The 10,815-nt window shown below is 32.8% G+C and overlaps 1 protein-coding gene across 1 annotated transcript in view; it reads right to left on the reverse strand.

The window, feature by feature from the left end:
* The window catches only part of Ncam2 (neural cell adhesion molecule 2), a 364,630-nt gene that overhangs the window by 48,739 nt on the left and 305,076 nt on the right, over positions 1-10,815 (reverse strand). The window contains exons 10-11 of the mRNA XM_026786021.1: positions 7,140-7,327; positions 3,684-3,780 (exon numbers count right to left, since the gene is read on the reverse strand). Of these exons, the coding sequence (XP_026641822.1) occupies positions 3,684-3,780; positions 7,140-7,327 (285 nt within the window). The remainder of the gene's footprint in view (positions 1-3,683; positions 3,781-7,139; positions 7,328-10,815) is intronic.

Below are 10,815 nucleotides of genomic sequence, written 5' to 3' on the forward strand. Positions count from 1 at the left end.
TCTCTCTCTCTATCATTTATCTATCTATCCATTCATACAGTTATTGACTAAAAACACCTAGATAACTTGAAAAGAGCAACAGGCTCCATCTTGTGCTGTTCATAAATCAGTCCTTTGTGTTTTTTTCAAAAATAAATGGATCATTCTGCATTATGAATAAACATCTCCAATATTTAATTTTATAATTATATGCCTTAGCCAGAATATAAACATATTCAAAGGAAATCTGTGACTTGATCTTTCATGATCTTACTATTCACATTGCTAAACACTGGGCTTATCATTGAACATATTTCCATCGTCCTCACCAAATGGCCCATTTCAAAGCATCACTCACTCTTTCATAGCACAGTGCATTTGTTGTCAATGTCACCTTGACCTGTGTATTCTTTGCATTGTTTGTGGCCCCAGTTCTTCTTTTTTATTTAGGTCAAAAGAGGACATCAGTTTCAAGCTTTTCCCAGTAACTCCAATCAGAGATCAATTTTATGCAGTCATAAAATTTAAATTTTATTTAAAGTTGTATTGTAACTCATATGTATTGAACTATAATTTAGGTAATGACTGAGTGCCTTTCTTGTTCAACTGTTCATTCAAAGATGCAAAACGGTATACTGTACCTAGGGGAAACATTTCATGTAATTGTTTATTCAATTGTTAACTAGTGATTAGTTATTGTCAAAAGATTTTTTACCAATATCATTGGTAGGGTAACCAGTGTTTTTCTTATAGTATGATCATGAAAAAGCAAAGGACTATATGATTAGTTACTGAAAATCTCTGTTTATTTCAGAATTCTCTAAATAAATATCAATGAGAATATCTTTCTAAGATATTTCACTGAAAGAAACAGATTTATAATCAGATGATGAAACCATTTCATTTCAAATGAATTAACTTTACCCTGCTTTATGGTACAATGTCATCTGATCACACAGACCACTAAACTGACGATTATTCTCTATCTATGAAATTCTGCTCAGTTGACATAGCTTAACCTCTAATCAGGTCTCTCTTCTCCCAAGTGACTTCTAGAGTTTTATCTGTGACATAAATGAAAATATAGCTGACAGCTTTATGATATTTGTGAATTAAATAAATCTTGGAAAGAAAACTAAAGTATTGAATTTGACTGGGTCTCTGTAGGTTAAAGAGATGAGTCAAATATGACAACTTGAACTTTAAAAGTGGTAAGTACGGGCCCTGAACTAAGGTTAAGAAAATAGAGTGAGCAGTGCCAGTATGAGATATTTCACTTATAGACATGGGAAAAAGGAGGACAGATGAGATAATGAAAGAGAAAAAAAAATGTTATTTATAAAAATTAAATGTCTAAAGTAATCAAGGTCCTTAGCTAATAACACATCGCCACACTAATATCCACTAAAAAGAATTTGCCTATATGAAATACGGTAGACTGTAATAACAGTTATCTACTCTCTTTGAGCACTTTATTTGTTCTTGGTGTTTTGAAAGTACAGTTTCACATTGCCTTATGTCTGTGCACTTAGGTAGATCTGTGAATGTCTTCTGTGGCACATGACATGGGAAACTTCAAGTCCAAATTGAGGTACCTATTATTTAGCTGAAGCTGTTATTTGATATACTTTTTTTGATACCACTACCTCAAATTGTTCAAGAGAATCCAAAAGAAGGACCAAGAAATTGTAAAGAAATATAATAATTATCCTGATTATAACATTACATATATTATATATTAATAAAATTACTGTATTAGAACATATGCTTTTTTCATTAAATACAGAAAATATAAAAATAAATAAACATCATTGTAAAAAGTCTTGATTCATTATGTTCACATGTAAAGCAAATACAAATGATGTTTTCAAGTGAGACATCCTCAGGGAAGCCATTTGAACTAGTTTACGTGTGCTCATGCTCATTGTTAAACCATAATGTAGACTAAAATATGACATATTTACATACAAAGAAACATGTCAAAAGGTATATTGATATGGGAGAGTCTTCTGTTTTGTGTTGATTTCATTGGTTAAATAAAGAAACTGCCTTGGCCCTTTAATAGGAAAGAAAATTAGGTAGGCAGAGTAAACAGAACAGGATGCTGGGAAGAAAGCAGTGAGGTCAGATGCTATAGCTCTCCTCTCCAAGATAGAGTAGATTAATATCCTTTCCGGTAAGCCACCACCTCGTTTTGCTACACAGATTATTAGAAATGGGTTAATCAAGATGTGAGAATTGGCCAGTAAGAGACTAGAGCTAATGGGCCAAGCAGTGTTTAAAAGAATACAGTTTCCGTGTAATTATTTCGGGGCAAAAGCTAGCTGGTGGCTGGGAGCCCTCCCAGGTGGAGGAAAGCAGCCCGCTGAACCACTATAGTATATTGTTTCACAATCCCTGAATATCCACTCTATCTGACAAATAAATAAAATTAATCTATTAATATTACTGAAGTATAAGAGATTATAACAATGTGATTCAATTAAGCTGTAAATCCCCATCATAATATACTTTATCTAGCTGCTCTTCTACAGCAGAGAAAATAACAAAGTAAAGCACAAATCATAAACTGTCCAATTCATCAATATATATGTTTGGTATCTATATGTCTTATCTCCATAATAATATGTAATCAAAATGCTAATAAATGTCATATCATCATGTGTATGAGAATGTTTTTGTATCTTTAAGATACTTGAGTGATTTTTCTAAATAGTCACATTTCTTAATAAACTATTTTCCTCAATTCATAAAATGCTATTCACCAATGAATGATTATTTTCAAAGTGCCACTTATTACCAATTTTGAGCCACAAATTGTTGATTTTGTCAATAATATTGCCTAAGATGATAATTATCTTGTCTCTTAGAATTATTATGTATATTTCTTAATTTGCCTTATCTTTTTAAGTGTTTCTTTTATTTAAAATTTATTTAGTTTTAAAGGACATTAATAATCAAAGTATGTGGCAACATTGCTTAATCTAAGCCTTTAGAGCATATTGACTTAATAAGAATTTTGGCTTCTTACTACACTGGCGACATGTTTCTAAGTATTATGCTTGTTATATTAGGTTCTCCTCAGCCTTGAGGGAAGAAATATCAGAGATTACACCTTGATCCTTTGTTTGCCTCTCATAGGAGCCAGATGTAATTTTCTCATTACTATTGGTGTTGATATTGGTCATTTTATGAAGAGTGCACGTAGGAATTCCAACTATAAAATATTTCCTATGATGTCAAATTAAAAATAAAGGTTATATTTATTGCATATTTTCTCACTAAGTTTCCACATACCTTCTGGAGAAGAAACTCATGCCTCTTGAATGAATTACACTAGATTTTAAATAAAACAATACATTGATGTGGACATATTTTAAAAAGTTATTTTACATTATTTATAATATAACTTTGGTTAAAATGCATGTTGCTGACTTAAAATAATCTCACATCTACATGACAAAAAAATTACACTTTAAAATGAGCTTTAGATACTAAATGAATTGTAAGCATTCACTATGTCAAATATTTTTCTATTTTGTAACTCTTAATTCATTACTTCAAATAATGTTTTTATTATGACTAAACAACTATAAATACTTTTAATTTAATGTAAAATTTGTTTATACAATTTTAGTAGCTTAAAATTCCACTTGGGTATAAGATTATTTTATCAATGTCAAATATTAGTGTCCTGTACTCACCTGCTAACTCTAGAATATATTCCTGAAACCTTGTTCCTATACGGTTAGTAGCAGTGCAGTTATATCGTCCAAAGTCATTTTCTGATGTAGGGGCAATCTAAAATAATCACAATAATAAAAGTGAAAATGCTGAAATATCAAAGTTATTTTAAAAGGCTAAATCATTTCTACTTCTTGCACATTTGCTCAGCTATTTTACATATGACTCCTCGGGTGACTCTTTTCTTTATCTAGCAAGCATTATTAAATAATACAAACATTTCTTTTAATTTTACGTATTTTTAACTTCTTTTATTTTTTTGAAATTTTAATGTCATTGCATCATCTTGCCATTTCCTGTTCCTTCTCCAAGCCTACCCATACACCCTCCTTGCTCTCTTTCACATCATGGCCTCTTTCTCCATTGTTCCATGCACATTTGTAATACCATGTGTATACATATTCCTAAATGCATAAATGCTAACTGCTCAGTCTGCATAATGCTAAAATTTGGATGACAGATCCATAAAACTAGATGTTCATAGTTGAAGTGATTCATCATGCCTTGCTTATCAATTCATCCATTTGATCAATACATCTATTCAATGGCAAAGTTATCTTTTGATAATCACAGCATAGGTAAAGTTTTAAGGAAATACATCATGTAGTCAATGAAAATTCAAACCAACTATTAAACTAAAGACAATAATTCTACTAAAGTATGTCTTGCATTGTTTTCCTGGTTTGTTTGTTTGTTTGTATTTGGACCTGTCACATTCTATACCCCATGCTAGTATAGTAGCTCTAATAGCTCTCAGGCTTGCCTTGAACTTTCAGTGTTTCTCCTCATTTTGCCTCTGAATTGTTGAGAACATGAATAAGTTACTATGCTTATTCATGATTTTTACATTTAGCTCTATATCTTGATTTTTTTCATAAAAGATGTCTTGCAAGAAAACAGTGCCAGGTAAAAAATGCTATAAACTGTATTTTTAAATCTGTAGTAATTATCTTTGTTCTATTTTCTTTTTCTTTAGATGAAAAAAAATATGACCTAAAGAAATGGGGAGGAAAAGATTTATTTGACTTATACATCCTGTTCACAGCCCATCACTGAGGGAAGCCAAGGGAGGAACTCAGTCAGGGTAGGAACCTAGAAGCAGGAATTGTACCGAGGCCATAGAAGAGTGCTTGCCTCCCCATGACTTGCTCATCGTACATTCTTTTTTATTTTTTATTGAGAAAAGGAAAAAAAAAAGTTTCAGCCTCCTCCCAGCCACCCATTTCCCTCCCCCTCCTCCCACCCCTCTTCCCATCCCCCCACTCCTCTCCCCATCCCTCTCCAGTCCAAAGAGCAGTCAGGGTTCTCCACCCTGTGGAAAGTCCAAGGTCCTCCCCCCTCTGTCCAATGAAAAATAAATTAGAACAAGGGATAAAGGGTTTATATGGCTAAATTCTATGTAATAGTTCATCATGGCAGAGATGATAGATTTGAGAATTATGGTGGCAGAAAAGGACTTAAGAAAACTGTTAATATTATGTCCATGTTCAGAAGAAAAGAGCAATATATTAATGTGTGCACACTAAAAAAAATATGATCTGAGTTTTCAGATTATAATCAGAAATTAACTTCCCCTTCAGGGATTCCACTGGTGAAAGGTGGGGTCAACTCTGTAATTCTGTTGTGCATAAATGCTTACACGTTAATCCTGCAAAGATATTTGATGATGGTGATAAATATGATTTTTATTCCCAGTGGCTATTTTAGAGAGACTGCGCTAACAACACGAATTGCCCATTAATTTCAACACTATTCTAAGACTGAAGAAATGATTTAGTGGTAATGGGAAACTATTAACTAAGAGAACAATTTTGAGGTCTATTGAAGATGATTATTCTGAACAAGTAGAGTATAAAAAAGCTGTTTCATTCATTTTCTAATCAGCAGTCCAACTAAGAAAAGTTCATAGGTTTAACAGCTTAATGCTCAGATTTAACTCTTTTGTTAGTTCCCTGAAATTATTCAGAAACTCATTATCCTTACATGTGCCTTTTTAATAAACTAGGCTAGTTTAATCCTATTACAAATACACTAGCAAAACCTTTTCTCATTTCACAGTCATGTGAGAAAGGTTAGTACATTCTACAAGGAAGCTGGTTTTTATAGATTCAATACAACATAGAGGCAAGAGAGCCACAGCAAGCACCATGACTACAGTACAGGTTGTTCCTTTTTAAAGATTAATATCCTATAAAAAAGACACTTACTTTGAAGCCATTTTCAAATAGCTCAATTTATGATTTGAAAAATCGGTCCAATGCTGTTTAGAACTTAATAGGAAATAAGACTTTGAATTCATAGACCCTCCTACTCCAAGAACAAAAACAGGCTTTGCAAGTTTATCACAATAATTCATTTATGATGCTAGGCTTAGTAAATACTGAAACCATTTAATATATCACAGATTAAAAGAACTAGAAATACAAAATAATCAAGGGAAAAATACAAGCAAGAGAGAAAATAAAGAAAAAGGAAGCAAGGATGAATTAACCAAGCCAACTTGAAGTCACTGTTCCTAGAAAGCAACTTCTCATCCAACAATTGTTTTTACAAGAAGGTCAGTGATGCTTGGTTCTCTTAACAACATCTTTGGATTTAGAATAGCATGTGGGTGACCTTGTGAGGATGTTTCTTGAGAAGATTGGAAAGACCCAAACTTAATGTGGACAGCACCATTCTACTGGCTGGGCACCAGAATGAAATAAAATTGGAAAAGGGGGGAAAAAAACTGTGCCAACATTCTCTTGCTTTTTGCTTCTCATCTAGTATAAAGGGAATTCTGCACCACACGGCCATGCCTTTGTAATGCTCTGTCAAACTGCATGGGGCCAAATCTCTATTAATTGCATATTCTTGAACTCTGAACCCAAATAAATCTTTCCTCTGTCAAATTGTTCTTTTTTAAAATTTAGTGATGGTTTCAGAAAAATACTAAAGTAAACAAGAGAAAGATTTAAAAGTTGTACACAATATAAAGTGAAATAACCCCAGCTATTAGATAAAATTTTCATCAAAACTTTAAATATTTGCAATATAGACATAATCATTGACATCTCTAGAATTATACATTATTAACCAAATGATAAGTTTATACGCTGTCAAAGAATAATAGATATAAACAAAAAACAGTGAGATAATCAACTTTGAAGTTAAATCTTTGAATTATTTCTCCAACCCCATATTTTCTCACAAACATAATTATTTCACTTTCAGAAAGTAAATTCATGAAAAATATTTCAGATATAGAAGCACAGAAAAAATTGGTTATTATGCCAACTAAAAATTAAATTTTCAAAATAATATGAAATATATATAAATATTTTAATATATGTCTTATAGAAATTCAAATTAAATGTATTCTGACATAATCAATAACGGGTAAAAATATGCTTATTGATGTGCAGATGAAGGCTTACCTCTAGTATCATCTTTCTCCCGACACTGTATGTCTTTAAATGAGTGGTATTTTTAGCTGGTAAGACCAATTTCTCTCTTCTCCAATGGATTGATGCAGGTGGATTTGATGTCACATCACAACTTATATTGATTGGATTTCCTTCCCAAGAATAGTACATTGTCTGATTTGAAACAAACTTAGGAGCATCTGTAGAACAATATTATATATTATATACTATGTAATAATATATAAATAGGTATCATTAGGTATTTATTTGATAAGCACACATATTAGTAATTTTTCTTGTCTATGTAAAGAATTCATAATGAGAGACAGAGAGCTGGCTCAGTGGATAAGAACAATTGCTGACCTTTCTGAGGACCTGGATATGATTCCAGCACCCACGAGGTGCCTCACAACATTTTGTTAATTCAGTTTCAGGAAATCCTCCTCTGGCCTCCACAGACAAAGCACACTTGTGATTCACAGATATACAATCAGGTCAAGCATTCATTCACATAAATTAATAAAGTATTTTAAAAGAATTTATATTTCTATTTTTTAATTTTTATATGATATTAATGTTTGTGAAAATACATGGCGTGCAGATGTTTGTATATATTTAATAGTTCAAATAAGAAAAAGAGGTGAATTATTAAAAAATATTTAGAACTAGATTTAATCTTAATGTCCTGAAAAAAATTAATTTGTTAGAATTAAATAGTAAACATTCAGCCAGTATTTCTGGAAATCGCAATATGATGTAAAATTTAGAAAGGGAGTTTAGAATATTTTTTAAAGAAATCAATGATCAGTTCTTAATTAATTAATTTTGTTCTACAAGTACTGTATTTTTCTAATAATATCATGCAGCAGTGGGGAAATCTTATTTTACAGGTAATGGTCCACATTTTTCATGCTTTCTCCTCCCAGGCCTGCAGTGATTCTGATGATACTGTAACACTAGTTATTGTAAATCATTAACTGATATAAAATGCTTCCATAATAATATATGAGATTGTGTAATATTTTCTGTGCTTGGCTTGTTACACCTAATGTTAGGTTCTATATGTATTTGCTGAAATGAAGAAAATTCATCCAAATTTGTATTTATCACACCTCATTTGTAAGTTAATTTAACAGATTTGTTGCCTCCACCTTTTGGCTCTGTGAATTTTGTTGCCATAATTGGGGACAAAACTTTGGAGATGAATTTTGTCCATACTGGTTTCACCTTTTTTTAAAAAATAAACATACAATAGTGAAGTTGCTGTATGAGACCTTTGTCCAGTCTTAAAATATGTGTATGTGTGTTAGCTCTTTATTGTTGTTGATGATATTCTCTGTTCTTTATGTCTTTCATATCAAATTGACAATTAAATGCATATTTGTTATTTACTCACACTGAATTAACATGATTACTTTTGAGGTTTGGGGTTACACTTCCCTAAGGTTTAATTACGGTGAGTGTTTGCCTTTTAACGAAATATCAATTTAAGTCCACTGCTTATTCAAAAGCAGATTATTTTGGGGTTTTTTTTGTTAGTTTTGCTTGGTCCTTTGCCTGTCTAATTTTCAAAAGTTTTCTTCAAATTTGTTGTTTGAACTGCACTTCACTCTGTTGCTTATTTTACTGTGTAGAAATTTTTTAATAACTTGTGGTATTATTTTTTTTAACTTCTCATTTATTATAATAATCTACATTGGAATAGGATCTCATCTAAGAGTTCTTTCCCATTTCATAGTCTTAAGCATTCTTTTTCTCATAACTTATCAGTTTTAGATCTTACATTTATGTCTTTAATCATTTAAAAACTAATTATTAAATTTGTTATTTGGCAGTTTCACGCAAGTATAAATTCATCTTTTATACTTTCATCTCCACATTCTTCCATCTCCTGACTACCCTAGTCTACTATTCTCTTTTGAATAGATATCTTTTTTATTATAATTAATTTTTTTTAATTAAAAATTTCTGCCTCCTCCCCTCCTCCCTTCTTCCTCCCCCTCCCCCCACTTCCCACGCCCCACTCCCCACTTCCCTCCCTTCCCCTTCCTCTCCAGTCCAAAGAGCAGTAAAGGTTCCCTGCCCTGTGGGCAGTCCAAGGTCCTCCCCCCTCCCCCCAGGTCTAGGAAGGTGAGCATCCAAACTGGCTAGGCTCCCACAAAGCCAGTACATGCAGTAGGGTCAAAACTCAGTGCCATTGTCCTTGGCTTCTCAGCAGACTCACATTGGAGCAATGGACTGAGTTCCCAAGGTCCAAATGAGGAACAGAAGGAGGGAGAACATGAGCAAGGAAGTCAGGACAGCAAGGGGGGGCATCCACCCATTGAGATGGTGGGGCTGATCTATTAGGAGATCACCAAGGCCAGCTGGACTGGGACTGAAAATGCATGGGATAAAACCGGACTTACTGAATATGGTGGACATTTAATAGATATCTTTTTCACATTCATAATTATTCATTTTCCTTGAGACCCATGAAATTTAATGAATGAAATAAAGAGTGTGAAGCAATCTGTTGACTCCTGATGAGTTCAACAGTGAATACAAAACTGAAGACAATGATTCTCCCTGGCTCAGAACCTAGCAACAGCAAATACTCTAGCAGTAAGAGCTAATATCCCTTGAGCACCTCATTCATTCACGAATGTTGACTGGGTTTGCATTTGCAGACCAACAACAGGTATTCAGCATTATTTTTTCATAGTTAAAGAAGGCTTTTCAAATCTGGATGTTTTCACTTTGTGGAAAAAGGGACACAGCAATTTCATATATTTGTTCTGCATGCGTATATTGCTTTCCAATACAATTTATTGTAAATTTTAACGTTATCATTTTTCCAGTAAATGAATATTTTTAACATCTTTATTAGAATCATATTGCTGATGTTTTGCATCTCTAATACACCCACATATATATGCACATATATGTGTTTTATATTATAATCAGGCTGTATTAATAAAGTACTCTAATACATTGTACACTGATCAGAATTGTTAAGATCAAGAAAGCAACTGATATGTACTGGTGAGGAAGAGAGAAATAGGAACTCACAATTAATGATAGTGTGACTGCAAACTGATTCAGCATATCTGCATATGAGTGTGGAAAACTCCCCAAAGCTATGTATAAATCTATCACATGACACAAATGTATCATTCCTTGTCATATTCCCAAAGAAGTCAATACAGTCCACAATAGATACTGAGCCATGATCCTTCCTAATCTATTCACAACATCTAGGAAATAAAACAACTTAAATGTTCTTCAACTGATAAATGGATAATAGAAATGTGGAACACACATATAGTTCCACATCTTTAATGTGAGTATATACCCTGGAGAAATCATAGAAATCAGGAACGGAAATGATGGTCGTGGAGGACGGAGCACTAGAAAAGGAAATAGCAGAGCATAAGTGATAGAAACAGTAAAACGAGACAAAGGCGTATAGGGGATTACTTGGGAAGGGGAAAGGATGTCAATAAAGACAAGGAGAGAGAAAAATAACACCAATGAAGTCTGAAAAAAGACATAATAAATAATATTTTACTTTTATTATATAATGTATAGACCATATGTATGTATTCTCTCTCTCTCTCTCTCTCTCTCTCTCTCTCTCTCTCTCTGTGAGCAGAAAGTAGAGGGCTGGCAAGAGCTAGATTCTTTTGTGCTTGCCTCACTTAAAGGG

The sequence above is a fragment of the Microtus ochrogaster genome, linkage group LG3 (genome assembly GCF_000317375.1).
Source record: "Microtus ochrogaster isolate Prairie Vole_2 linkage group LG3, MicOch1.0, whole genome shotgun sequence".
Classification (NCBI taxonomy): Eukaryota; Metazoa; Chordata; class Mammalia; order Rodentia; family Cricetidae; genus Microtus; species Microtus ochrogaster.